This window comes from Bubalus bubalis, chromosome X, assembly GCF_019923935.1.
Source record: "Bubalus bubalis isolate 160015118507 breed Murrah chromosome X, NDDB_SH_1, whole genome shotgun sequence".
NCBI classification, from domain to species: domain Eukaryota; kingdom Metazoa; phylum Chordata; class Mammalia; order Artiodactyla; family Bovidae; genus Bubalus; species Bubalus bubalis.
In genome coordinates this window covers 52,083,180-52,108,065 of record NC_059181.1, presented here as the reverse complement: position 1 = coordinate 52,108,065, position 24,886 = coordinate 52,083,180, and the positions used below count along the sequence as shown (strand labels likewise).

General features: G+C 46.5%; 1 protein-coding gene across 4 annotated transcripts in view; it reads right to left on the bottom strand.

The window, feature by feature from the left end:
- Positions 1–24,886, bottom strand: part of IQSEC2 (IQ motif and Sec7 domain ArfGEF 2) — a 77,004-nt gene that overhangs the window by 45,834 nt on the left and 6,284 nt on the right. For all 4 annotated transcript variants that reach the window (XM_025276479.3, XM_025276480.3, XM_025276484.3 and 1 more), the window contains exon 2: positions 7,887–7,916. In XM_025276479.3, coding sequence (XP_025132264.1) covers positions 7,887–7,916 — 30 coding nt within the window. The remainder of the gene's footprint in view (positions 1–7,886; positions 7,917–24,886) is intronic.

Below are 24,886 nucleotides of genomic sequence, written 5' to 3'. Positions count from 1 at the left end.
AAATACTGCTCCCACAACCCTGGCACACTTTTTGGCTCTGCCTGCAAAATGCTCCACTTCACCTCACCCCACCTCCATCCCTCACCAGTTCAGTCGCTCAGTTGTGTCCAACTCTGAGACCCCATGGACTGCAGCAAACCAGGCCTCCCTGTCCATCACCAACTCCTGGGGCCTGATCAAACTCATGTCCATCGAGTTGGTGATGCCATCCAACCATCTTATCCTTTGTCATCCCCTTTTCCTCCTGCCTTCAATCTTTTCCAGCATCAGGGTCTTTTCCAATGAGTTAGTTCTTCACAGCAGGTGGACAAAGTATTGGAGCTTCAGCATCAGTCCTTCCAATGAATATTCAGGGTTGATTTCCTTTAAGATTGACTGGTTTGATCTCCTTGAAGTCCAGGGGACTCTCAAGAGTCTTCTCCAACACCATAGTTCGAAAGCATCAATTCTTTGGCACTCAGCTGTCTTTATAGTCCAACTCTCACATCCATACATGACTACTGGAAAAACCAGGCTAACTTCAACTCATCCACCAAATCTCAGTTTAGAGGTCAGTTTGGAGAAGACTCCTTGACCCTCAGGCTGAGTTGGGTATACTTCTGAGGGTCTTCCACAGCACCCTATACTTCCTCTGTTAATTGTCTGTTTCCTTCTCTGTTTTCCTACCAGAGGGTGAGTTTCCTCACAGCAGGATTCTACTATTCATCACTGTATCAACTGCATTTAGTTTCACACGTTGTATGCGAAACTAAACTAGCATATTGTAGGTACTCAAGAATTATCTTTGAGTGAATGAATGACTAAATGGATGGATGGATGGATAGGTAGATGGATGGACGACCTCGGGCAAATCATCTTACCTCTCAAGATTTTGGTTTCACCCCTCTGTAAAGTGGATCCAATCACCCCTACTTGGCAGAGCTGCCAGGAAGATTAAAGATAAAGGTGTGTGGAATGCTCCCTAACAGTGCCTGATACATAGTACATATTTTCTAAATCAAAGCATTTGTTAGGTTGAAAGAGGCTTTATCCTGAGCCTGGGATGATCTCTCCCACTCAGGTTTACCATCTATGTGTGGAAGATAGCTTTAACAATAAGAAAACTATCATTTTTATTAAAAAATAACAAGAGCACCTGATATGTGCCAGACCTGAAGTGGGCACTTCCCAAGGAAGTAGGGGGCAGCTGCCAGTCTCAGCCAGAGGATGGGAGGCCAGGGCCGAGGTCAGAGTCCTGGGAATTGTGCCTGCTCCTGGAGAACAGTCATTATGTACACAGCTGGTTCCAAACTCCTTACTCATAGATGAAAACCTGTCTAAGGGGTCATTAATTCCCTCTGTAATTAATGTAAAAACAGCAGGGTTTGTATTCATGGAAAAGTAAGCTCAAGCATCAAGCTGATAATATTGATAATGTATGCTTGTAGTTATATACTTCAGTCGCTGTACTAATAAAATGTGAAAATTCCTGATACAACGAAGAACTTGAGAATAGTTATATCATGAGTGGTATTATGCCAGTTGTTCTGAGGCTATGAAAATCACCTTACACTGGGAGTGATGGTAATATCCATCATGCACTTAAAAGCTGTTTTGGCACAAAATAAGGGGAAATTTTTAGATAAAATAGCATGTTGTGATTCAAGAGCGTGGAACTTGAAAGCATAGTGAGCAAAGGTCGACTTGCATTAGAGTATGAACCACAACCTTGATGGATGAGCAAGCTGACAATAGTGGGCCTCTGAGTAGATTGCTCCCCAGGCTCTGACCTCGCTTGTGAACACATAAAAGCTGTGGGACTATAGAAGAAACACCAAGTCCTTAGTATTTGACCTCTACCCTTACCCACTCCTGGGCTTCCCAGGTGGCTCAGTGGTAAAGAATCTGCCTGTCAATGCAGGAGACACGGGAAATTCAGATTTGATCCCTGGGTCAGGAAGATCCCCAGGAAAAGAGAATAGCAACCCACTCCAGTATCCCTGCCTGTAAAATCCCATGGACAGAGGAGCCTGGCGGGCTACAGTCCATGGGGTTGCAAAGAATTGGACACAACTGAGCACGTATGGGCACACACTCACCCACCTCTAGGAGAATCCATTCCCACCTACAACCCCTTGTTGCCTCAATTTACCATAAGATGGACAAAACGCTGCAGTCACCTGGGGGTGGGCCCCAGAGCTGGAAGGTCATATAACTTCAAGGTTGATGGCCACATCAGCCCGCCTGAGAGCAGAGGAAGGCACTCCAGAGAGAGAAGTCAGTGACAAAAAGATGACAGGGACCAGGCAAGTCATGAAAGATGGAGAGAGACAGGCACGGGCTAGGGAGATGCAGAGAGAGAGGGGGCTGGGGTGGGGGGCAGTCTTGCTCCTTGACTTCTTGGTCCCATTTCCAGTTGGCATGAGGCCTGGCTATATGTCATTTACTGCTCTTAGATTCTGTGAGATGTAGTCTCACAACAGTCTCCCCCCTCCCCACCCTTTATTCTTGAGCATGTCTGAGTGGGTTTCAGTTCCCTGCAACAAAGTGTACCCAGACTAACACAACGGAAAATCGGGGATATAAGTGCAGGGCTTGCATAAGCAAAAATGCATAAAGAACACTTAGGTAGGGAGGGGTGAATACAATTACAAAGTGTTTGTGTTTGTTCACCCAAATGCTCCCTCATTTCCTGACACTTGCGACCACAAATATGTCCTACAGCTGCACACACACACTCAACATTCAGTGGACACCGAGACAAATACAGCAGCAACCAGATCTGCTTCTATACAGACAGCCTGCTACGCAAGGACACTGGCCAGCACGCAGCACTGTCCCTGTACTCCTCACACCGCACAGACGTGGAGCCACACCAAGAACACAGCAGTGCTGCTTGCGAGGTGAGGCCAGGAACTCAGGCTCAACTGGGCTCTCAGCAGCCTCCCTCCCCAGCTGCCAAGTGACTCATCCCCAGGGCTGCTAATTAAAGCCAGGACAGAGGGGACGGAGACAAGGGGAGGGGAAGAGAGAGAAGGCAAGTTTATTTTGGTGCCAACCAGGCATGCAGCCAGCTTAGGGGTCACCCACTTCCTGGGGCTGGGCCAAGAGGGGGCAGGGGAACATAAACAGGAAGGAGAGGGAGAACCCCGCTACCTCTTCTTTCCCCTTGTGAGCTTCCTGGGAAAAGGTACGTTCTTTGGGAAAATTACCCGTCTCCCTCCCCACCCCTACCCTCTTCCTTCATCCCACTATCAGAGTCAAGTGCTACCTCTTCCAGCCTCTTGTCCTTAGAACTGGCTTCTCATCAACAAACTCCCATTTTAGCTTGCCAGAGCTGGCTCATCTATGTCTGTAGCCCACTTCCATCTCCACCATGGATCACCCAACACAAGACTGGTACATAGGGAATGCTCTGTACGTGCTTCTGGAATACAACTGGGTTAACTCTGGTATAGCGTGGTGACCACAACTTTGAATTTGTATTTGAGTTCTATAGGGGGGGATAGATTATTTTAACTTTCTAAACCTTAGTTTTCTCACCTGTAAAGTGACTAAAATATATACTCTATAGGATTATTGTGAAGATGAAATGAGAAAACACAGGTGAAGTGCCCAGCATGGTGGCCAGCGTATATGGACTTTACCTATCACCTAGTAAGCACTGCTGCAGCTGATAAATCATAACCTACCTTGGGCTTAGGGCAGCAGCAATTACACAGAGCTAAGTTCCAAGCCTGGCTCCACCACATAGGACCTGGGGAGCTCAGACAAACCACATGAGTTCTCAGAGCACTGGCTCATATAGAAAATGGGGATTCGCAATATGACACCATAAATTTACATAAAAGATCTGAATCTGTCAAGGGGAGCCCAAGCTCTCAGAAGTAGCTCAATGCAATGCAGCAGCAAATTACTAAGGAGAGCAGGAGAAGCATAGACCTATAGGGCCAAAGGAGCCCAGGAGGGAGGAAGCAGTCTGGGCAGGCTAGGGCAGCCAGGGAAGGCTCTCCAGAGTGCACAGGGCTGGAGTTGGGCCCACCGGAACCTGAGAGCACTGAGCAGGCGGTAAGTGACAAGGTTCCAGGCAAAGGAAGTGGTATCAACAAAGAGCTGGGCGGGGCCAGCGACCAGGCTGCACTGAACAGGAGGCCGCATGGAGGGAAGATTTGGAAGCAGCTGGGGCAGCTCTGGTGTCTGGTGGTGTCTTGGGCATGTGGGGGAGCCATGGAAGGTCTGTGAGGTCTCAGCCACCCCAGATTGCCAGGAGGTCAAAACAAGGAAGAATCTTTTAGAAATTATCTAATCCAAGCTGTGGTTGGATAGATGGGGGCACTGAGGCCCAGAGTGGGAGGCCTCCTCTGGGAACAGAGCCAGCGCTGGCTCCTCCTCCCACTTCTCCTCCCAACAGCAGTGGCTCCGTTGCCATGGGGACGTCCCTGGCTCTGCGGGTGTCAACAGCTCCCCCACCCGCTCCCTCCTTCCCTAGCAACAGGCCACCTCCTCTGGCTCTCATCCTTGCTTGCCTGGCAACCCCAGCCTGGTGCCCAGGGCCCCCAAGTTCCAGCTTCACCCTCACTGCAGTGGCAGTGCCTCTAGGCCTGGGCTCCCTCCCCTTCTGGGTAGCAGGGGTATCAGCTCCTCCTGCCCCTCTGTTTTCAAGTTCTGCGCTCCACATTCCTCAAGCTTGAATACCCCATAAATGACAATGGATTGGGTTAGGCCTTGGCTAAGGGCACTATAATGTGTTGTACCACCATTTTATGCTGAGCGTTGTTTTAAGTTCTCTCATTATCCCAAAGAAGTCAGAATTATTGACCTCATTTTACAGATAAAGAAAGTAAGGATCAGAGAAGCTGTAAGTGACTTTGCAAACAACACATAGCTAGGAGGCAGGCTCTGCTGAGCACCAGTTTGTGACCTTGAGCCATTGTCCATCCCTTTCTGGACCTGGATTTAAGGTATCTCTAGGTCTGACAACTTCTCATGGATCCACAGGAAGTCCAGGCACCTTCTTCTGCCCACAGCCCTCTCACAACACCAGCTGTTCAGCTCTAATTAGACTCCACACTTCCTCTGGCACCCCATACTTGAAAGCCCTCATGCCTGGGGCCTTGCCATAGTGGGTTTTCAACCCACTGACCCTACTCACTCCTTCTTGTTTCACTTTCACAACAGCCAAGGTCTAACTCCTTTACTTGATGTTTTTCTTCTACCCTCCTAACGTTTCCCCTCCACATACACAATGTTTATTAGATGAGGAAGGACCCTGGGGCTCCTGGGGGGAAATAGACCTGTTCTAAGTCACATAACTAGAAGGTGACCTGGCCATAAATGGAACGCTTTGCCCAGATCCAGTTGCTGCCCTTATGTTGCAGATCCCAGCCTCCCTCCTCTAACCTCCCCTGGCTCTCACTGATGAAAGAAGGTGTCTGTGACCCAGCCCCAACCAAACTAGTCCTTTGTTAAGGAGCTTTTAACATCTCCTTTCCTGCCCAGATCTGTTTTAGTCTGACCAACTGCCCCCACCCATCCCCCCTCACCTCTGATGCCTGCTGGTTTCTTTTCCAAGGATGCCCTCCTTACACCAAATCCGTGTGTCAGTCCTCTATGACCCAGCTCAGACACTGCCTTCTCCAGGAAGCTTTCCCTGATGCCTAACTGAAGTGAGCTCAAGAATTTACACATGGGGCCTGAGAGCATCCTCAGATGACCCCAGCCAGCCCAGGTTCCAAGTTAAAGGATCTTCCCACCATGTTTACAAGATTTCGCCCCACAAGTGCTATTTTAGGCCAGCCCCTTCCACAGTCCAAGTTTAACCCTTGTTTCCACAGTTGCTGAGTCCTCAAGGTCCCTGTAGTCTCCTTGACTGTAGGTCCAGTGTGGATGTCGGGAAGCACATCTTAGTAAAACAAATGCCAGCTTTGGAAGCAGGCAGCCCAGAGTGTGAGTCAGAGTGATGCCGCCCCGCCCCATTGCTCTTATTTCCTTGGGCAAGGCGCTGAACCATCTGGGGAACCTCGTTTTCTTCATCTGTAACAATCCATGCCTAATGGGACTGTTGTGAGCATTGAATAAGATCATGTTCAGAGTTCTTAGTAGGTGAGGAGCAAATGATAGCTGCTATGACTACTAATACTAGGATGAGGATGAGATGGCTATTATCTGCAAGGCTGTTGCGAGCTCCTGCTGTGGTGGCTCAGCCATAAATTAGCTGCATGGCTGTGGGCAAAACCTATAACCAGCCTGAGCCTCAGTTTCCTCAACTGTAAAAGAATGATGATAAGGCCAACCCAGCTTCCACTTACAGTGTCGCTGGGAGGATCAAACGAAAGAAAGCCCCGACAACTTCTGTGAGTCGTAAAGGGCCAACGTACACTATCATATGATATATGATTATGCTATTAAATGCCCTGAGCTATAGGTCCTCGGAACACCCGTGCTGGGAAGAGCTAGAGACGCCTTCCATCAGGTTCCTTGACAAGTCGCAGGCATATCAATGCGGCTGCCTAGGGGCCTGTGCTCAGAGTCAGCCCAAGTTGTCTTCTTCCAAACCCACAGTGGGGCACTGGAATCAGTGTTCTTTGCTAGACCAGTGCCTTCCTAAAAGCTAGGACAGGTTGTACTCAGGCCATATTCTTTGGCTGCAGGCCGGGACTAATTGTGTCTCGTCATATACCCCTTGCCTAGACACTGGGCCTGACTGTATCGATCACGCTTCCCACTTTCCTGTTGGCCCAAGTGTGCTCCCATCCCACAGCTCGTACCTTGGCACAGGGCACCAGTGTGCTCATCCCATACCCCCTGCCTGGGATGCTAGGACACAGCGTGTCTCATTAATGCACCTCCGTTTGAATGCTGGGATCCTCTGCCTCTCCCATATCCACTGCCTGGATGCCAGGACCTGGGCTGCTGCATATGGTTGGACAAGCTGTGCCTTGCACAAGGCTTTACAACCAAGAGGGCATGAGTTGGGGCTGAAATTCAACCTGTGCTCTGCTTACTGAGCCAGGAACCCTGGTGAGGGGCTGCAGGAGCCCAGTGGAAAGGGAACATTCCTCCAACTGATCCACTCAGTGGATTCTACTCTCCACATAGGTGCTGTGTATGTTAGTCGCAGCCCTGACTGGAACTGAGTGACCCATCTCATGCTTCTGCTGCTGGGATCCATCTCCTTTCAGAGGCCCACCCCTGGCCTGGATGCTGCCTAACTGGGCCGTATCCTGAGCCCCTATCATTCCCACATGGTCCCTATCCTTGACACTTGTGTTTTCATGAAGCTTCAGATTGGTTAAGGCCTGGGAAATGTACTAATAGTTCTTGTCTCTATCCCAGTTTGACCCCCACCTCCTCAAATGGCAGATTGATCACACCCTGAAAACTCAGTGATGCTTGTAAGCCTTTTTCACCAAGCATGCAAAAAAAAAAAAAAAATCCACTGGTTACCATAAGGTATATTTCTAATGTCTAGATTGTGTCACATCAAAAAGTCTATCCAAACCCCACTACTCAGGGCTAGTGCAGGCCAGGGTGCAGCACAAACGCCAGACAAGGGAAGCTCCATTTCCCTTGTGTCCCCTTCTCCTGGGAGGAGAGAGGGAGAAGGTTCCTGGTCCAGCTTTCCCACATGGGCTGCTCCAGTGTTCAGCCAAGCCCCCAAGTCAGTGAGGGTCAGAAAGACTAAGGAAGAGTTTTCAACCCCCTCCCCATGCTTGCCACATTCACCCTGGCCCTCCCACTCCATTCCATCCCCACCCCTAATATTAATGGGACAAAACCCCTGGAGTTGGCCCCCACCCTTCCCATGGATCCCAAAATGACAAACCAGAGGCCCCCACCCCAGTCCCTGCCCCCACCCCAGTTCCTGCCCCATCTCCCAACTACTGCTAAAGAAAGGAGGTACTGACCTGACTGTTCTGGAATTCTCACCATCAGATCTGAAAGAGAAACACAGAAAAAAAACCAACAACAGTCAGTATATGCTCTACTCCTTTCCTCCCTCTGCTCTACACAGTGGCCTTGACACCTTTTACGCATCATGAAAATGAGGGGTGGGCATTTCATGCAGAGAGAATAGCCAGTGCAGAGGCCATGAGATGGAGGAGGGGCTGGCCAGTTGTTGGGATAAGGAGGAGGAAAGTGTGGCAAGGGTGGAGTGAGTGAGGGGAAGAGTGGTTGGAGCTGAGGTCAAGGAAGTGCCAGGGACCAACAATGTTCTAGTCTACTGGGTCATGGTGAGGAGCCTTCCTTGGAGTGGCTGCGGGCAGGGGCAGAGTCTGAGGTTTAAATGCAGAGAGATGGAGCCTCAGATACTGGCTCTGCCACTTACCAGCCCTGTGACCTGGACAAATCACCTCCTTGCTTGGAATCTGAGCCTCAGTCTCCCCACTTGTAACACGAGGCCAATCCCCGCAGGGCTGGTAGGATGATTAAGCCCTTTGGAACCCAGCAGACAAATGCCAGGTATTATTAACAACACAGAAAAGGCTTTGCCAATTGCCTGGTCCAACCTGCTTATTTTCCGGATGAAGAAAATGAGGCTGAGAGGGTGAGTGAGTCAGCTGCTGGGCTCCTTTCTACTACACTGGTCTGCCTTCTTCATTGTGAGGCCCCCTCAGAGGCAAAGGAAGGACAAGAGAAGAGAATAGCATTGGGGACACAGCTCTGAGGGGACTGAGAGAATGAGCGAAATCGGAACCACACCCCTCCGGCTACTCCTCCCTAAAAGAGTGTGTGTGTGTGTAGGGGAGGGACACTGGGGCTGCCATTAGGGGTGGGGAGGAGGAGGAAGAAGAACCAGGGTGCTAGGAAGAAGTGGGGAGAGTGTGTGAAGCGACTTCCTTGTCCCCTCTCTGTCCTCTTCCTCCTTTTTTCCCCTCCCTCCCCACCCCCACCCCCACTTCGGAGGAGACAGAGATGAACACATCACAGGCTCTGTCCTCAGGTGAGAGAACCGAAAGCAAGAAGCAACCTGAGTGAGGACCTGAGTCAGGGGAGAGCCATTTATGCTGAGTGCAAAGTGAGAGGGACACGCGGGGAAGGGAGATGGGCTCAGCGTGAGTATCTGCTGGAAGAGTGAATGGAGCACCCACCGGCCAGGTAGGGCAGGCAAGCATCTGGTTGCAGGAGCACAGACAGTGGGTGAGGCCAGTGCTTCCAGTTCTGCTACTTACTAGCCATATAATCCCGGGGAAGGCACTGTCCGATGTCCCGCCTCAGCTTTCTCACTTGTAAAATGACATGACAGGGGAAGGGAGGGGGGCAGGAGGGTGGAGTGGCTGTGAGGTTCAGCCTGGCACAGTAGACAACAGTAGGTCCAATCTTTAGCCTCTGCAGCCCCCTAAAGGGACAGAGGATTAGGGCCATGGAGCACCTTTTCACATTTATTAAAACTTCCATCTCACCCTGCCACAACAAGATTGCTTCTGAGGCCTGGCTCAATCATTTGCAGGTACCAGATTGGATGGGCTTAATTCAATGACTCCCCAGCTGTCGAGAGAATGGAGGCTAAGCCCCTCAGTGTCTCTCCTTAACACGAACACTCTACTCTGGGCAGGCTGGTCTCCTCGCCACTCCACCCCAAAATCTCCAGCACACATGTATTCAATCTACTATATACCAGGCCCCGAGTCAGGGATACAAGCCCTCGAGTTGCTCACAGACTGGCCCCTGCCTCGATCTACTTTAGGGCATAAGCCACATATATAGTCATCTGCACTGACACGTGAACAATCACTGGGCACCTACTATGTACCAGGCAAGGTGGCGGGCTCTCTTGACACATGACCTCCTTTGATCCTGCAAAGTGGGAATTACTCATCCACTTTTAAGATGATGAAACTGAGACTCACAGAAGTTGAAATGAGTTGCCCCAGAGCACACAAGTAGGGGGGCCTGGCCTGGACCCCAGAGTTCTCAAAAGGCTTGGCTATACTAACTCCCATCCTCAAGAGTGATGCTCAATAAACAGTAACTGACTGAAGTCTATGAGTATAGTGACCATACTTTTTGGACCTAAGAAAGTGAAGTTGCTCAGTCGTGTCTGATTCTTTGAGACCCCATGGACTGTAGCCTGCCAGGCTCCTCCATCCATGGGATTTTCCAGGCAAGAATACTGGAGTGGGTTGCCATTTCCTTCTCCAGGGGATCTTCCAGACCCAGAGATCAAACCTGGGTCTCCCACATTACAGGCAGACTTTTTACCATCTGAGCCACCAGGGAATCCCTACTAAACCTAAAACTCAGGCATGTAATGAGACCAAGGATTTTGACATTGCTGCTTCCAGGTACAAGGGGCAATCTGGCAGATGGGAGAATAAATGGCAAAATATTGACAGTCTTGAACCTTTGGGGGATGTATAGGGACAGCAGAGCAGAATAACTGAAAAGAATATAAGCCTTTGAAATGCCATACTGGGGTTTCTGCTCTCGCCTCTTGGATCCCCTGCCTCTCATCTCGCTCCTCCAAGTCATCTATAAAAAGTACCTGGGGAAGAAATAAGGTGCCTCTCTCCCAACAACCCACAATTACATAAACAAGGCTGTCCTCTGAGAGCTATGAGAAATGCATCAGAAATGAGATATGCAGTTACCTGAAAAAGAGAGATGGTTTCTTAACAGCATTTGGGCAACATGTCTACAAGATCAGTTGTCCAACAGAAAGGAGATTGGACACAAAGAGAAGGTACATATTTTTAAAGGAGACTTGAAGAGCTACTGTGTACAGAACTCTTCCCAGAAGCATCCTGAGGAGAAAGGGGTGTGCCCTGGTCCAGAGAAGCATCTTTAAAAGCTAAGAACCCGGCTTGGCACAGCCAGAGACCTCATCTCCCAAACATCAACTTGTCTAACTGCAAGTCTCTTCAATGGACAACAACCTTCTCTCACTGGCTGCCAAAGGAACATCTCTCAAGCACAAATCATGCATATGTGCTAAGTTGCTTCAGTCATGTCTGACTCTTTGCGACCCCATGGACCGTTGACTGCCAGGATCCTCTGTCCATTGGATTCTCCAGGCAAGAATACTGCAATGGGTTGACATGCCCTCCTCCAGGGGATCTTCCCAACCCAGGGATTGAACCCGAGTCTCTTACGTCTCCTACATTGGCAGGCGGGTTCTTTACCACTAGGGCCACCTGGGAAGCCCAGTTTTCTTCAGTTGTATGATCAATTCTCCCCAAACTCTGTGAGAAGTGCATTTCTCCTCTCAATGCAATCTGACACATCCCGTAATCCATCAGACTTTTTTTTCCCTTTGAGACATCGTCCTCACTGCAATCCAGACTGGTTGCCCTCCAGGCCTGCACAAAGTTGCACTAAGATCTCCTCCATCACTTTGGGATTCCCTTCAATTCTCTTCTGTGTTAATTTTCTGCTTCCTCAATTTCTTGGCCTTTTTTTTCTGAGTTTATGCTTGCATTTTGCTGGAGCACATTCTCCAGTGCTTACTGAGAAAGGAGACCTAGGACAAAATAGATCTCCTGTCTGAAAATGTCTTTATTATGCTCTCACCCTTGATTGATAATTCAACTCCTTACAGGCTTCTAGGTTGGAAATGATGGTCCTTCAGAATTTTGAGAATGTTGCTCCATTGTCTCCCAGGTTCCAGTGCTGCTATTGAGAAGTCCAATACCATTCTTTTTCCTGATCCTTAGTACATGATATGTTTTTTCTCTGGAAGCTTTTAGTTGCTATTGCTGTTCAGTTGCTTAGTTGTGTCGGAATCTTTGTGACCCCATGGGCTGCAGCATGCCAGGCTTCCCTGTCCTTCACTATCTCCTGGAGTTAGCTCAAACTCATGTCCATTGAGTTGGTGACATCATCCAACCATATCATCCTCTGCTGCCCCTTTCTCCTTTTGCCCTCAATCTTTCCCAGCATCAGGGTCTATTCCAATGAGTTGGCTCTTTGCATCAGGTGGCCAAAGTATTGGAGCTTCAGCATCAGCCCTTCCAATTAATATTCAGGGTGGATTTCCTTTAGGATTGACTGGTTTGATCTCCTTGCTGTCCAAGGGATGCTTGGAGTCCCTTGGAAACTTTCAGAATCTTCTCTTTATTCTGCTATTCCAAAATTATGCAGTGTTGTACCTTGGTGGGGGTCTTTTTATCATTTATTTTGCTGGTTACTCGGTGGGATTTTCATTCCTTCGGTTCTGAGACATGTTCTTTGATCCTTTCCTTCCTGCTGTTTCCTCCATACTCTATTTCAAGAACTCTTATTGTTGGATGTTGGAGTTCCTCAGCTGATCCTTCCATGCTGACATCTTTTCTGTTGTCCATCTCTTCATCCTGTTTTTCTGCTTCCTAGGATACTTCCTCAACTTTTATTTTCTAATCCTTCGGCTGAAATTTTGAGTTGGCTCTCATTATCTTAAATTTCCCAGGTATCTTCTCCTCCCTTCATTACCTCTGCTCCAAGTTTTTTTGGTTTGTTTACTTTTTGGGTCATTCTTGCAGGTTGATGGTCTTCCTCAAATAGCTTTGCACTACCTGATCATCTTGGGCTACCTAAGCCTTTTTTTTTTAATGTCAGTTACATTAAGGTTTAATTTACATAAAATGAAATATACCTATTTTAAGGGTCCTGAGCTGGTGAGTCCTGGCGATCGGTTCCCATGACACTAACAATCTCTGTGTGTAGGTGGAGCTGGCAGGTGATGGGCTTCACTAGAGAGTTAATGGACTAAGAGCCTATTCTTTGGATGGAAGACTCCCAAATATCATCTTTAAGAGGCCTTTGTCTGGGGTCTTTCAGTTTCCCCAGAGAAGAATCCTTTTCTCTTGTGTGCTCCTGACTTTGGTGTCCTGAAGTAGGTAAGTGGAAAGAAGTTGGGGTTCCACTGTTTTGGGGGTGCAGGTCACTTTGCTTGCAGCCCTGTTTCAGCCCCAGAGGCTCATAACTTCAATTTTGCCAAAGAATCACCCTCCATCTGCAGAGATGGAGCCAGTGGGGGCGTCCCTGACTGAATGGGGTTGGGGGGGAGCCAACATGGTCTGTTCACAGCCCTTCAATATTCTTCCTGTTTTTGGTTCTGTGCCTCATCCTACTCTCCATGCTTCATGGGACCTCTGATCCCCAAGCATTTCCGGGGCTCATTGCGTGGAATAGTTTACTTCTGGTTAGCATCCCAGACCTCATGTTTCTACCTTTTTTATTCCTTTACTCATATTTCAGTGGAATTTGTGAAAGCAGCAGAGATAAATAAGTTTATTCAACTTGTTGTATTTAACAGGAAGTTCCCCTTCTTATTCCAGCCAACTCTTATTCATCCTCCGTGACTCATTTAGGCAAGACCTTCTCCAGGAAGCTTATCTTAATATCCCCTCCTGGATGAGGAACCCCTCCTCTGTTCTCCCACAGGATCCTTTTCTTGCCTCTATCACAGCCCTGATCGAACTATTTTGAAAGTGTCCATTTCCAAGCCTGGCTCTCCCTGTATACTGGGATCTCCTGGCAGTCTGGGCCGTGTCTTAGTCATGCCTGTGCCCCAGTTCCCAGGGTCTGATCTACAGGGGTACACAGTAAATATGTGGGGATGGAATGAATGAATAAATGAATGACTATAAGTATGAATCAGACCTAGCCAGAGGGACCATCTAGAAAGGGAAATAAGCTGAACACAATTGTTCCTATATAAGACCAGTTCCCTAAAAGCTCTAAGTTCCCTAAAAAGCTGTTATGTGCAAAGATGCCTACTGCAGTATGATTTAAACCAGTGAAAAAAACAGGCCCAGTGTCTATGCCCTACATTGAGAGGGTGGTTAAGTACATTATGGTATATCAGTTGCCATTAAAAGTGATGCTTCTAAAGAATATGCAATTACATGGGGAAATGTTCAAATGAACAAAGCAAGAAAAAATTGCACCTGCTGTATTATTTCAACCATATGAAAAGAATTCAGAGAATAAAGGAAATACATCAAATGTCCAGAGTAGCTGCTTCTGTGTGTTGTAATTATGGATAATGTTTTTCTCCTCTACTTTTCTAAATTTTCAAATGGAAGAATGTATTAAATGTATAATTTTTTTAAATTTCCTAAGAAATGAAGATAAGAATTCTGAGGTACTCATGAATAAAATATTGTGAAGAGGACCCAAGAAGGCTTTGGCCTTCACTGACCAGAGACACAGAAGGCCAGTCCCTCCCCCCACTGCAAAGCAGGACCTAGTTCAGGAAAAGCCAAAGGAGGAGGGTCATGGAGTTCAGCTTATTACAAATTGCAATATCATAAGGTGTACTGGGAAACAGACACTCCTACACTGGATAGCACACTTTAGAGGCCCTTTCCTGTGAGGTCAATGGTCTGTGGGGCAAGGGAATATGCCCATTAGGATCTCTGGCCTTTTCCCTTCTAGACTTCACTCAGGTACTCAGAACCCAGAATTCCCTGTCTATATTTTTTGAGCTGACTTGCAGGAATTGTGTGATCTTGTTATCCAGGTCCATCTGCTAGGGTGGCCAATGGGAAAGGAAAATAGTCAGGGCTTGGATGTGGGCTGGGATATCCATATACATCTCAAGATTCCATATGAACTACAGGTGGTGAGAGAAGGGGAAAGGGCCAATGGCCTCAACTGGTACCTTGTATGGGCCACATAAACATAGAAGCAGGCAAGTCCATAGGTCCCTAGGCCTCAACGTTGGTAGAAGGGCCTAGCTTTGAGTCTTAGACAGATCTGGGTTCAAATCTATTTATTTGCTGTAAACCATGGGTGAACCTCCCCTCTCTGAACCTCAGCTTCCTCAACTATAAAATAGGTATACTAATTCCAATCTCAGAGAGTTGTTGCAAGGCTTACTGGGGGCACAATGGCTTAGAGGTTATGAGTACAGGTTTTGTGGTCAGACAGGTCAAGGTTTGAATCCTAGCTCTGCCCCTCCTAACTATATGATTTACATCTCTAAGACACAGTTTGTTTACCAATATGATAAAGATAATAACAGTACTGATAAGGTTGTTGGAAGGATTGTGGTTGTAATGAATACATAATAACATCAGAAAATGCTCAAATGAGAAAAGGCTGCTTAATAATGGGTATGCAAAGATTGGCTACGGTAGGGCTGACTGGGCCTTCTGCATCCCCATCGTCCTGACCAGATTTATTTTTCTCCATAGCACCACTATTTGACATGTTTTGTATCTTCTTGTCTGTTTCTTTTCTGTCTCCACCCCCTACATTCACACACTAGAACGTGAGCTCCGCAGGGCAGAAATCTGTTTTGTTCACTGTTTCCAAGTGCCTGAAACAGTGAGAGAGTGAAGATGTTCCTCAACAGTCGAGTAGATATCCGCCATGTAGACAGGGGTATAAGGTATTCTCAGCCAAGAGAACAGCCAGAATACAGGCATGGAACCACAAAGCCGTCCACTTTGCCAAGGGTATCCTAGACAGTTCTGTACAGTTTGAATGCACGGTGAGGAAGGGAACAGAGTGGTTACAAAGATGAGTGGGACTGTGGCCTGACCCAAAGGAGCACATGAGAGCTTTCCTAGACCACGAGTGGTGTGAAAACCAACTTGTGACAGCCAGGAAGTAGAAAAGCACTAGCAGAGAGGCAAAGATGCCTTCCAAGTTCGACTGCCATCTAAATCATGATGATGTGGAAGGCCAAAGTTAAAACGTTTTGAAAGATAGTTCAGGTGGAGGGAAGACTCCTTTCTAAGGGGCAATCTGAGCTAGGAGTCAGACCTGCTGCTGCTGCTGCTGCTAAGTCGCGTCAGTCGTGTCCGACTCTGTGCGACCCCATAGACGGCAGCCCACCAGACTCCCCCGTCCCTGGGATTCTCCAGGCAAGAATCCTGGAGTGGGTTGCCACTGCCTTCTCCAATGCATGAAAGTGAAAAAATAAAGTGAAGTCACTCAGTCGTGTCCGACTCCTAGCGACCTCATGGACTGCAGCCCACCAGGCCCCTCCGTCCATGGGATTTTCCAGGCAAGAGTACTGGAGTAGGTTGCCATTGCCTTCTCCAGGAATCAGACCTAGAAAAGACAAATAGGCAAGGATAGAAGTCATATGGAGGAGGTAATAGTGATATGCAAGAAAATCTTATAAGATTAATTAAAGAGAATAACAATTAGATGAACCTCAGGACAAATCAGAAACCTTGTTGGATAACATTTTTAGCAACAGATCCACATGACACTGAATGGATCCACGTGATCCACAGGCCAAAATGGTAGTGGGGAAACAAAATGAAAGCCATGGTGGTTTCAGTTGCCAGTTATCTTTCTGTTGATGATTACTCTTCCTCTAGTCATTTGTTACCACTACTCACTGATAAGCCCTGGAATGACAATGATGATAATGATGAAGATTGCTATGTACTTCAAAGGAAATATTTGCCTATCCCTTTTCAAATTTCTTTCTCAGAAAATAAAGAGGCAAGTATCACTTTACATTTTTTATTTTAAAGAAAAAAAGACAGGCAGAGACTACAACAAAAACAGAACTGAACAAGAGTGTGAACTTCATTGTATAATTGCAGGGGAGGCCCTGGGGCTCGGCCTAAGGAGTGACAAGGGCAAATGCTGCTTTCTAACCTCTCTCTCCTTTCAATCACTGAAGCAGGCTTTATTTGGTCTTTAGCATTTCTGCCTTCTAATAATCCAAAAAGGATAAAGTGATTATTAAGCACCTATAATGGTCCAGGACTTGTGTTATCTTCATAACAGCTGTGCAAGTTCATTATTATTCTTCTGATTGTATAGTGTGAAAACTGGGCTCAGAGCAGTAATGTGATTTACCTAGAGTCATACAAATAATAATAAGTAGTGGAGTCGGGATTCAAGTCTATGTTTGTCTGATTCCAAAACCAGTGCTTTTCATTGCTACAGCTGTGCTCCTTCTGTCATCCAGAGCAGGTAGCACTTCGTTTCCCCCAGCTTGGCCTCTCCCTCAGCTGGCTCTGATACCCCCTCCACACCATAAGCATTCAGGGGGTGCTTCTGAAAGAGACAATACTTCAAGGATGGGAGGGGGCACCCAAAAGGGAAGGTGGGGTTAGGCACAGGTACTGCAGCCCAAAGCAGCTTAGCACTATGACAAAAAGAGAGAGAGAATGAAAATGAAACTGGCTCTCCAGCCCTCCCTTCTTCCTTCCCTCTGCTGGAGGCAGAAGGACGGAGGTTCAGCCATGATGGGAGAGAAAGTGGGCGGAAGGGAGAGCAGCGAGAGCAGCCTGCTATTGCAGAAGCCTCAGCTCAGCCTCAAAGCCCCCTCCTGTGCATTTGGGGCCTATCACTGGCCCACCTGCTCCCACTGCCTAAGCAAAGGAGGCCAGGCTGTTCTCCAAGCACCCACCCAATCCTGCCAAAGCACAGCTCACAGCAGACTGAGACCCTCTCAAGTCACAGTGAGGGCATCCTGAGAGGTGGAGGGACTGGCCTGGAGGTTCAGAGGGAGGCAGTGGCAGGGTGGGGGTCAGAACCCACGTCTCCAGCCCCTCGGTGGAGGGCTTTCTTGACTGCAAGGTCTAGATGGCAGAGGTTGAGGAAAAGGAGCTCAGGAGACTGCCACAGGAATGCTCATGACAGGTCTAGAGCCAGAGGCAACACATGCCAAAATGAGGCCTACAGAGTTGGGTATTTTGGGGGTTGACTAATTATTTTCCATCTCAATCTGGATTGAGAAAGCAAAACAACCATTTTTAAAAGTCGCATTAGCCTTAGTTTGAACCTCAAAAGCATAAATCTTTATCTCTTTCTTCTGTCAGGACCCTGCTAAAAAGAATGAGAAGGAATAAAATAAGGTATGAAATCGTAACAGTGAAGAGGATGGAAGAAGGTAATATCAATAGGTGAGGGATTTCAATAAATTTCTGGGAGCAAAAAACAAGGAAAAGAGTGTTTACAGTTGAAGGAGAGCCAGCAACACCACTCAGGGGGTTGCAGCTGGAGAGGGAGCCAATCAGGCCAGCAGAGGCCCAGAGAGAATCCAAGCTTGAAGATGGTAGGTATGAAGGAGAGTAGGCGTGACTGGGGGCTGAAAACGGGGGCATAAACTGAAGGTAAGTACATGAAATCCTCCCCCATGCCCTCCCCCCAACTCCCAGATCCAAAACACAAGCTGCCTGGCATTCATCCCTAGGCAAAATATCAGAGAACTCCTGGTTAAAGGAATTAGACTCTGGTATTACTTAGGGCACCTAGTGGCATGTTGTTGCTCCCAGAATAAAGTGCTTTTCATTCTGGCATTTGGGGGTCACCCATTACAACTGTCAGCTCCTGGTGGCTCACCTAAAATAAGGTCGGGGAGTGAACAAGCCAGTTGGATATACAGACATCTCACTCAGCTTTGTATCAACTCATTCGCAAACTATAAAAGAGAAACTATGAGAGAAAAGGTAAGCAGCCTAGAAGATCAAGCCAGGAAGTTCAACATCCAACTATCAGACACTCCAGAAAGAGAAAATGGAGAAAACAAAGGGGAGAAAACTACCAAATAAATTATGTAAGAAAAGACAAGGTGCAGCAATTTGAAAGGGCTCACTGCGTACCGGGTAGCATGAATGAAAAACAGACCTTGAGCTGAATGTTGGTTACATTGGCTTGGCTTGTAAAAACTGACCAAGCTATTCATTTGTCATATGAGCACTTTTCTGTATACATATTATATTTCAGTAAGAAGTTTTTTTTTAAAAATCCTCCTAAAAAATCTGCAAGTAAAATGTCCACAGAAGATGTGCTATGATTATCGTGTGGTTTCAAGGAACCCCACACAACAGTAAGTTTAAGTAAGCACATAAATAAATAGATTTATAAGGTGGAAAATCCCAGTCCAGATATGAAACAAAGTAAAAAGTGGCATGACTGCGAGCAATTCATAGAGCATAAGAAAGGAAAATTCATTTGATCTTGATGCTAGGAAAATTTTCCTAGGAGTACACAAGTTGGAGCAGTGGACCCATGAGAAGTGAGGTGTAATTATAGCACACTATTTGACCCTGCAATGAATAATATGACATAGTCATAATCACATAAACAGTGCATTGGTGGTCAACTTTTAAAGTTCATTTGTCCAGAAAAGCACTGAAGACATAATTACTGTTATAGAACAGAATGCAAATGTAATCAATCTTGCTGGATGTGAAAGTACAGAATACAGAAAGTGGGAGGTGGAAAGATAGAGGAGAGATGGAGGGAAGAATGGGGCACTAATAGCTCTATCTTATAAACTGAGTGGTCAAGAGATACTGTGGCAAAATGATGGAACAAGAAATTAGTCTGAATTGTACCTAATAAAGTTACAAAGGTAACTAATAGAGGACCAAAATAGTAATATAACTATTAAAGTTTGGGAGGGGGAGAAAAAGTCATGTGTTGTAAATAAGCTAAATTCTCACTTGTCATAGTAGTTCAGTCACATCCAACTCTTTGCGACCCCATGGACTGCAGCACACCAGACTTCCCTGTCCATCACCAACTCCCAGAGCTTCCTCCAACTCATGTCCATTGAGTCAGTGATGTCATCCAAGAAAGAAGTCAGTAGATGATGTATGATGTTTAAAGTTGATAAATGAAGAAATTAGCATCAAAGCATGTTTATTTAGAGAGATGAAGTTACCACCAGAAAACCTGAATGGTAGAAGTGGCCACCTCCGGGGGTTGGGTCCTTGGTGACTCGACAGTCAAGAATCTGCCTGCAATGCAGGAGACCTGGGTTCAGTCCCTGGGTCAGGAAGATCCTCTGGAGAAGGGAATGGCAACCCACTCCAGTATTCTTGCCTGGAGAATTCCATGGACAGAGGAGCCTGGAGGCCTATAGTCCATGGGGTCACAAAGAGTTGGACACGACTGAGTGACTAACACTTCTACTCAGGAGGTTGGGAAGTGGGGGACAGGGAGACATTGGTTTTTTACTATATATGTCCTTCTGTACTATCTGCCCTTTAAAAATTATGTATATGGGGCTTCTCTGATGGCTCAGTGGTAAAGAATCCATCTACCAATACAGGAGACACGGGTTCGATCCCTGATCTGGGAAGATTCCACATGCTGTAGGGCAACTAAACCCGTGGGCCAGAACTACTGAGCCCATGTGTGGCGACTACTGAAGCCCTAGAGCCTGTGCTCCACAACAAGAGAAGCCATTGCAATAAGAAACCTGCACACCACACTAGTCCCCCACTTGCCTCAACTAGAGAAAAGCCCACAAAGCAATGAAGACCCAGCACAGCCGTGAATAAATAAATATAATTTTAAAACTGTGTATATGTACTGCTTTGATTTAATTTTAAAAAACAAGTCCCTCTTCTGTCTTTGGACCCCAGTCTCCCACACAATCTGTACAAAGTGGGGAGGTTGATGACTCAAGGTGATGTGAGGTCTTGTTCTCCAAAATCTATGCTTCTTCCTAGAGCAGAAGCAAGGCAGGAGAGTGAAAGACCGATTCTTTCCTAACTAACCCCTCGACTCCTCACAGGATCACAATCATCCTTTACAGATGCCTTCTCACTTGCCCCAGCCTGCACCACCCTCTGGTCTCCTTCAAATCCCACCATCACTAGTCCAGCCTCGCCAGTCTTCCATTCATTCAACTGTTTACACCCATTAGTTATTTATACCTGCCTGAGTCACAAAGGATTTCAGGTGGCTTACTCTAATAACACAGATAAGGACAGAAGAAAAATTGAACTAGAAAATAAGAACTCAGAAAAAGAGATCAACAAAGATGCTAGAGCTGTACTTCAAATTAACTGGTAGCTGAGGCAGAAAGCAATATAAAATGAGCCATGACAGCCTCATATTAGGAAGGAGAAAATACAGCCATTTTCAGGGGAAGCAAACCTTTGCCAAGCACTGAATTCTTCAAGTCATTGTCCATGGGAGAGTTCATGAAGGAAAAGAAAATGACTGTTTTTGATTTGTTTTGGTTTGGTTTTGTTAAACTTCAAGTTGTCCTATTTTAATGATTTGCTCTCCAGGTATTTGGATGACTTATCTCCTACAAAAACTGAAGAATCTTAGATAATATCATGATTATGAAATGAAGTATATAAGAGCGTATATTTTGGCATAATCGAGAATTATGTCATTGGTTTTCTTCCCCTGGAAATGACTATTTATTGAGCACATACAAGTATCAGGGAACGCCATTCAAATGATCTTGGTCAATCCTGAGAGATGGGCATTGTCATCTCATTTTCCAGATGAGGAAACTAAAGGTCAGAGAAGGTGAAATGACCCCAACCCAGTTGGTTGGGGCAGAGCCGAGATTCAAATTTAGGTCTGCCTGTCTCCAAAGCTCATTCTTTTTTTTTTTTTTTCCCCACTTTATTTATTTTTTAATTGAAGGATAATTGTTTTACAGAATTTTGATGTTTACTGTCAAACCAAAGCTCATTCTTTACATTTCACACCAGGGGGCCTCAAAACCAAGGCCCCCAGGCTAGAGATACCCTGCCCAAGGCAATGGGGACACAGTGGTGACACAGGCCAACCCTATCCATGAAAACAGAAAAGGGGGATTCCAGGCCTTGCTGCCAAGCCAGAAACTGCCTCTGAGCTGCCTCAGTCACATCAAATGAGGACTTCCAAGTCAGAAAGAAGGTTGGGCCTGGTGCTTCTAGAAAAGGAAACCACAGACCCCAGCTATAAATCTAACCAATCTGACTTCTGAGGGGCTGAACCAGAGCACAGGGTCTGTCTCCCACTGAAGCAAGAGATCCTTTATTCAGGTGATGCATCATCTTTATTGCTTCCTCCCCAAACAAATCACCCAGCCTCCTGAAGGCCCGGCTTTCTCATCTGCGGGACAAAGATAATGATCCCTACCACCTTCACGGGATTTCAAGGCAGAAAATAGCACATTTAAGGAATGATGCTTTAAACACTGGCATTAACACTAGAGTGGCATTTCTAATCATAGCTCTTCTGCTCATACACATGGAGTGGCCTCCTATTAAGTCCTTTCTCTCTCTGTCAGCCTCAGTCTTCTCATCTGTAAAATGAACAGCCTGAGCTGAGTGATTCTGATATTATTAAAACCCTGCTGGTCATGAATGGCTTAAACTCTGCTGTGTCACAGCATTTATCAATGTGCTGTCACTGTCTTTCCCCCCAGTAGATTATCTGTACTCCTACCACCCAAGTTCAGGCCTTGTCACCTCTCATCTAGCCTGTCACAGCGGCCTCATCACTGGATGCCCTCTAGTCTACCTCTCAAAGTGCAGAGATCTAGCAGAGATCTCTCCAAAACATGGCTCTCAACAGCCACCCCATACTCTGCAATACACACCTCTTCCCTCAGCTTAGAACTCCATGTTGGTTCCCAATTCCTAACAGAATAAAGCTCCTCATGCTGCTACTCAAGTGTCCTCCTGATCTGGGCCAGCCAAGTCATCAGACTCTTCTCTGGATCTTCCTGGTTTGTGCTCTAGGTTGTACTGACCTGGTACATGTGCTCCCCTCCCCACCTCCATACACCTTGCTGGCCCTCTGCCTTAATCACCCTTTGGCTCCCAATTCCCACTGACCGAGATGCCATCCTGCTTCACCCAGGTAACCCCTGCTCATCCTCCAAGCCTCAGAAAACCCATCAGGAAACCCTCCCCATCAGTCTGGGTAGATGTCCCTCCTTTGGGCACCCATGGCCTCCTGTGTTCCCCTCTGGCATAGCACACAGGACCCACATTACATTTGTCTTTTCCACCCGACTGTGAGCTCCCTGAAGCCAAGAAGAGTATACTATCCATGATGGAATTCCCTTGCCTGCAACAGCGCAAGCTGTGGCATATCCCTGGTGTACAACATTCACTGGATGGCCCTCTCTCTCTCTCAGAAATGTGGTGAGCTCCCTCATGGCCTCTCCCCATGCCTTTCCATGGCACAGAATTTCGCAAAGTTATTATTAATAAAAACGCCTATGGCTGAGTAAACACACACTCTTTGCTGAACACTTCTGTATCTGTCATCTCACTGAATTCTCACAACAATCACAAAATGGGTCATTTATGAATTGCCTAGCATAGCAGGTATACAGTTGTGAGAGATGCCTCCCAGTTTTATAAAGAAATTTGAGGGAAGGAAGAAATTATGTACTCTTTTTTTTTTTTTTTTTTTTAGCACAGATATAATGACAATAATTTTAAAGTGGTTCTATAGAGGAAATTATAGGTTTTCTTCAGGTGAATGCGCTAAAGTGCATCTGGAATCCATCAGGAAATCACAAGCCTCATCCAGATATGCAGTCTTATTATCCCTTAAAAAAAAATATATATATATATATACACACATACACATACACACACATATATATACACACATACACACACATACACACATATATATCACAGCTACAAATACATTTGACATTAGTGAAATGGTACATATCAGGTGATAATTGTGATAAATTTCCCTCTAAAATGTTAGAGGAATCATCCTGATCTGTCGTGTAGCCTTGGGTGGTCATCTTTGTTTAGAAAAGGATGTGATGAGACAATCTTGGCTGGGTTGTTTTGTTTGCAACACTTCACCTCTAGAGGGCAGGGCAGGCTCACATATTATTTTCCATCCTTATTCCTCAGTTTTCCATCCTGATCAGGACCTTGCTGAGTGTGGTAGACAGTCAGGAAACTTTCTGATACATTTTTGTGGGGTAGGCCAGGGGCAATGGGAATCTCACCCATCAGAAAATAAAGTTTTATCCCCATTTACTACTTTAGAAAAAGAAGGCTCTGAAAGTTAAGTGACTTTCCTTAAGTCACGTGAAGTCCTCATTCCCACAATACCACATTTTCTAAATTGAAAGGCCCAGGGAACTTCAGCTCCTAAGTGCTTAAGAACAGGTATCCTGGGACTTCCCTGATGGTCCAGTGTCTAAGACTCTGTTTTCCCAACTCAGGGGTCACGGGTTCAATCCCTGGTTGGGGAACTAACATCTTACATGCCACACTGTGTGGCCAAAAGAAAAAAAAAAAACCTAAAAACAAAAACAAAAAAAAACAAACAATAAAACAGGCATCCTTGCATGAGTGCTTTTCAACATGGATGCCTGGAGAGAGACCCAATACTATAAGGAAGTGAGGGTAACTAGCAAATGATCTTGCCCCAAATGGCTTACTGCAAAAGAGGAATAAGTCATTTACTCACCATTCTTCCCTGTGACCAGTGTTCATTCTTCTGCCAGGGAACATAGCAGAGAATGAGCTAGAATGACTGTCTTATTCTGACTCCAAGACACTGTGCCCAGGGTCAGAGCCCAATAAAGATTTGATGGCTAAATAAGTAACTTCCCACTGGATAAGGCAGATGGTACACAGTCCTATGCAGGCCTCTTTGCTCCTTTCAGGACAGACGGTCTCGCATTGAGGGAGAAGACCATGGTATGACATGGCCATGGTATGGGAAGGACAGGTAATGGTGAGCAGATTGGCTTAAACGTCTCTAAAGTCTCATCTGACTCCGCTACCCTGACATCCTATGAACTGGGAGATTGGTAAGTGGGAAGAACACAGAAGGCAGAGGCCAAACAACTCCAGGGAGTGTGAGGAAAAAGCCATACAGAAGCCAAGAGAACTCTGGAGTTGAGTCATCTCTCTCTACAGGAGTCCTGAAAGGAAGAACACCTTAGCCACCCCTGGCTGTTAGTGTCCCAGGACTTAACCTGACATTCATTTGTCTGCTCAGCATTTACTGAGCAGCTACCATGTGGTCCGCCATGCATTTCCAAGCTTCTAGCTCCTTCAGTTACACCCACAGCACCTAGCAGAGGGACTGACACGACATGCATGTGATATACAGCTATCTCAATCTGAAGGAGCCCTCAAGCTAGTAGAGATGATACAAGATATAAACCAATAAGTGTATAAAGAGGGACAAAGTGCTCATTTCAAGGGAGAGGGATAGATCAGGGAGCAAACATGGGAGAGGTGACAGCAGTGGAGTGCAGCCTGGGCACTGGATG